The sequence below is a fragment of the Lactuca serriola genome, chromosome 4, assembly GCF_051521515.1.
Source record: "Lactuca serriola cultivar US96UC23 chromosome 4, Lser_US96UC23_V15, whole genome shotgun sequence".
Classification (NCBI taxonomy): Eukaryota; Viridiplantae; Streptophyta; class Magnoliopsida; order Asterales; family Asteraceae; genus Lactuca; species Lactuca serriola.
This window is the reverse complement of record NC_136411.1, coordinates 24,407,321-24,410,811: the sequence shown is the minus strand read 5'-3', so window position 1 is coordinate 24,410,811 and position 3,491 is coordinate 24,407,321. Positions and strand designations below refer to the sequence as shown.

At 32.0% G+C, this 3,491-nt stretch overlaps 1 protein-coding gene across 1 annotated transcript; it reads left to right on the top strand.

Annotated features, from left to right (window-relative positions):
* The first annotated feature begins 227 nt into the window (after positions 1-227).
* Positions 228-2,585, top strand: LOC145101213 (glycosyltransferase BC10-like). Its single transcript, XM_079038392.1, has 2 exons — positions 228-895; positions 1,846-2,585. Exons 1-2 carry the CDS (start codon positions 341-343, stop codon positions 2,491-2,493), a joined length of 1,203 nt encoding a protein of 400 aa, XP_078894518.1. The 5' UTR covers positions 228-340; the 3' UTR covers positions 2,494-2,585.
* The last annotated feature ends 906 nt before the right edge of the window (positions 2,586-3,491 follow it).

Sequence of the window (3,491 nt, the reverse complement as noted above, 5' to 3'; positions counted from 1 at the left end):
TTTTTTTTTTTTCATCAAATTTTAGACTTTAGACACAATTTTTTATAAATAATTAAAAATAAATATTCAAAAGAAAATCATAGGTTTAATTTTGAAAGTAGAATAAATGCGTTAAAAATCTGTAAAGATCGGCTGCTGGTATGCCGAGTAAAAGCTTAATGAAATAATAATTTGATTTTATGGAAATGAGGAGGACGTTGCTGTTGACTTGGACCTCCCTTTTGAATCATTCCCACCGCCTACTCTCTCCCACACTGCATAAATCCCTTCCTACCCTTCTTCCATTTTCGCACCCAGGATCTCGATTTCAATCCGCTTCTGTAGATCTACACTCGGGAACATGAAGAACAATCACAACAGTAATCAGAATCAAATGATCTCACTCTTCAAGCTCTTCAATGCTCCATTACATCTATCCAATCTCCTTTCTCTCATCCTATTCTTCGCCTTCGGTTTATGTTTCGGTATCATTCTCACTTTCCATCTCAAAAACGTCTCCTTCAATCTCCAGTTCACACAGTTTTCCCTCTCCACCACCACCAACACGGCCGTCCCGGCCGACGTTATAACCACACCACAAACAACCCCGCCGCCGCCGAAAGTTGGATTGGGAAGCTACTTGAACCCACCGGAACTGATGCACGATATGACCGATGAAGAGTTGATTTGGAGAGCATCGATGATTCCGAAAGTTAGAGATTACCCGTTCGAGAGAATCCCGAAGGTTGCCTTTATGTTTTTGACTAGAGGTCCGGTGGTGTTGTCGCCGCTGTGGGATAAATTTTTCAAAGGAAACGAAGGTCTTTACACCATTTATGTTCATAGCTCCGATTCGGCTGCCAATGAGACGGAGCCTGAGGATTCTGTATTTCATGGCCGGCGAATTCCAAGCAAGGTAAAAAGTTGCTAAATTATCGAATTAATCTTTCGCTATATACATAAAAACTTGAAATTTTCAAAACAAAATTTTTGGTTTAGGATTTCTACCATAGCCATAACAATTCGTATCATCTGAAAATTAGGATTGTTGGTTATTGACACTGATGTGAAGATTATAAATTATCAAATTTAAAATCAATGTTATACTTAAATATATCTACTTGATTTTTATAAATGATTTTTTTTTCTACAATGGGATGATTGGAAGTTACTTAATTAGGAAGATCAACAATATCATTTGTAATCAAATTGTCTCGAATATTTGGTTTCCTTAAAATGTAAGCAATTATTTCCTTTTGTTTTTGGAAATTTCATATCATGATCTTTATAAAATTATTTAAAATTTTGAGTTTTGAGACATACTTTTATAAGTTTGAATCAATATCGTTACATTTAAAAATATAATTTTAACTCTAACGAAGAAGGATACAAATAATAACGGATGTAATTAAATCATTGGGGTTATAAATAAATTTCTAATAATTTATTATTAAAGAAGTTGCTTCTCTAAAAATAAGAAAAACAAGTGGCAAAGGGTGTATGATGGAAGCATTGCCCAATAGCCATAAACTTGTATGATGTATCCAAGCTGGATGTGTATGGTGCCGTTATACTTTTTCAAAAGTTTAGTGGAATATTTTTTTCCATTTAAAATAATATTTAATTTTTTTTTCTTTATAAAATATTAAAAATAATTTGGAACATTGATTCATATGGGTTTGACATGGATATTATTCTATCATCTCGCATGTGAGTTTAATTATGAAACAAACAATTTACAACCTCTTTTTGTAAATATACTCCTTATAAGATATTGCAATCTTTTTTATATTTAAGTCCTTAAGTTTCTGTAACTTTGTTTTATCCTTGTGAAATTAAATTTACGTTTATATATTTGAATTATAGGATGTGGAATGGGGAAAAGTCAATATGATCGAAGCCGAGCGTCGACTATTAGCAAATGCGTTAATGGATTTCACAAACCAACGATTCATTCTACTATCAGAAGCTTGTATTCCCCTGTTCAACTTCTCAACAGTGTACTCTTACCTGACAAACTCAAAGAATAACTTTGTAGAGTCCTATGATTTAGAGGGGCCTGTTGGTCGTGGGCGCTATAGCCCCAATATGGCACCCGTTGTAGATATTGAGGATTGGCGAAAAGGGTCACAATGGTTTGAAATGGATCGTGAGTTGGCTATCGAAGTGATATCTGATAAGATGTATTTTTCAGTGTTCCATGACTTTTGTGATGGGCAATGCTATGCAGACGAGCATTACTTGCCAACATTTGTTACTAAGCATTTCGGTGAGAAGAATTCAAATAGGACGTTGACTTTTGTTGACTGGGCGAAGGGCGGGCCCCATCCAACTAAGTACACAAGAAATGATGTGACCGAAGAGTTTTTAGAGAAATTAAGAGATGATAAGAGCTGTGAGTATAATGGAAAGAAAAACCAAATATGTCACCTCTTTGCGAGGAAATTCACGTCACATGCTTTAGATAGGTTGTTAAGAATTGCACCAAAGCTTATGCAATTCAATGACTTATAACGTTTATGACATAATTTAATTGTCATTTTTTTGTTATTTTCTTTAAATTTGTTTATTCTTATATACATAATTGAAATTGAGTTTAGAAATTAGAGAGCTTTTTCTTTTTTGAATTTTTGTGTCATATTTTGGTGTATTGTGTTCTCAGTTAAAAATTAACGTATTTAAAGAAATTTTAACATAACGGTTTATATATTATGACTAATAATTTATTCCGTTTTAATCCAGATTGACCATTTCATAGTTCAATTCTTATATATAATTTTCTACATAAACTACGATAACCAACAAAATATTTAATTTACAATAAACCGTTTTTACCTATAAATTGAAGTCAAGGAAAAGATCGGTCTTGGTCGGTAGACTAAACAGTGACTGACTTGGGTTTTTTGGTTGAACCTAGTCCGGTCTGGACTAGAGGTACACATATAATTGTTTTGATGTTTTGAATTAGTTTTGATTTTTATTAACTGGTTTCCTATGAATTGCTTTCGCTTATAATCGATTTGTTTTTTTAGAAGTTAAAATGTGTTAAAAATATTGGTTTTTTTTGTTAAAAAAACCAAAATTGGTTATAGAAGAAAAACCGAAAAAAATGGTTTCAGTTATATAAGAAAATTTATTTCAAACCGGACAGATTGGTTTTAACCTGATAGGTTCTAATTTCTAAAAAAATTGGCTCTCAAAAGAATCTATTCTGTTTTTTTTTATGTTGTTAAATTGACACCTATGAACAGTTTTATTAAAAAATCAAATAGAATGTTTATATGAAAAAAATGAGATGTTCTTTTAACCAATTTTTATTATTTTTTTTTTCTTTTTTTTTTTTTCATATTTTCTGGTTTGAAATGTGCCCCTCTAGAACCCGCCATTTGTGCCTGAATGGCTATATCAAGGGCCCCATTAAATTATCTAGTTTTTGGTTTTGACAAATCACAAATATAATATTATTATTTGAATAAATTCGACGAATATTTAGATTTATTTATGTATTGCCT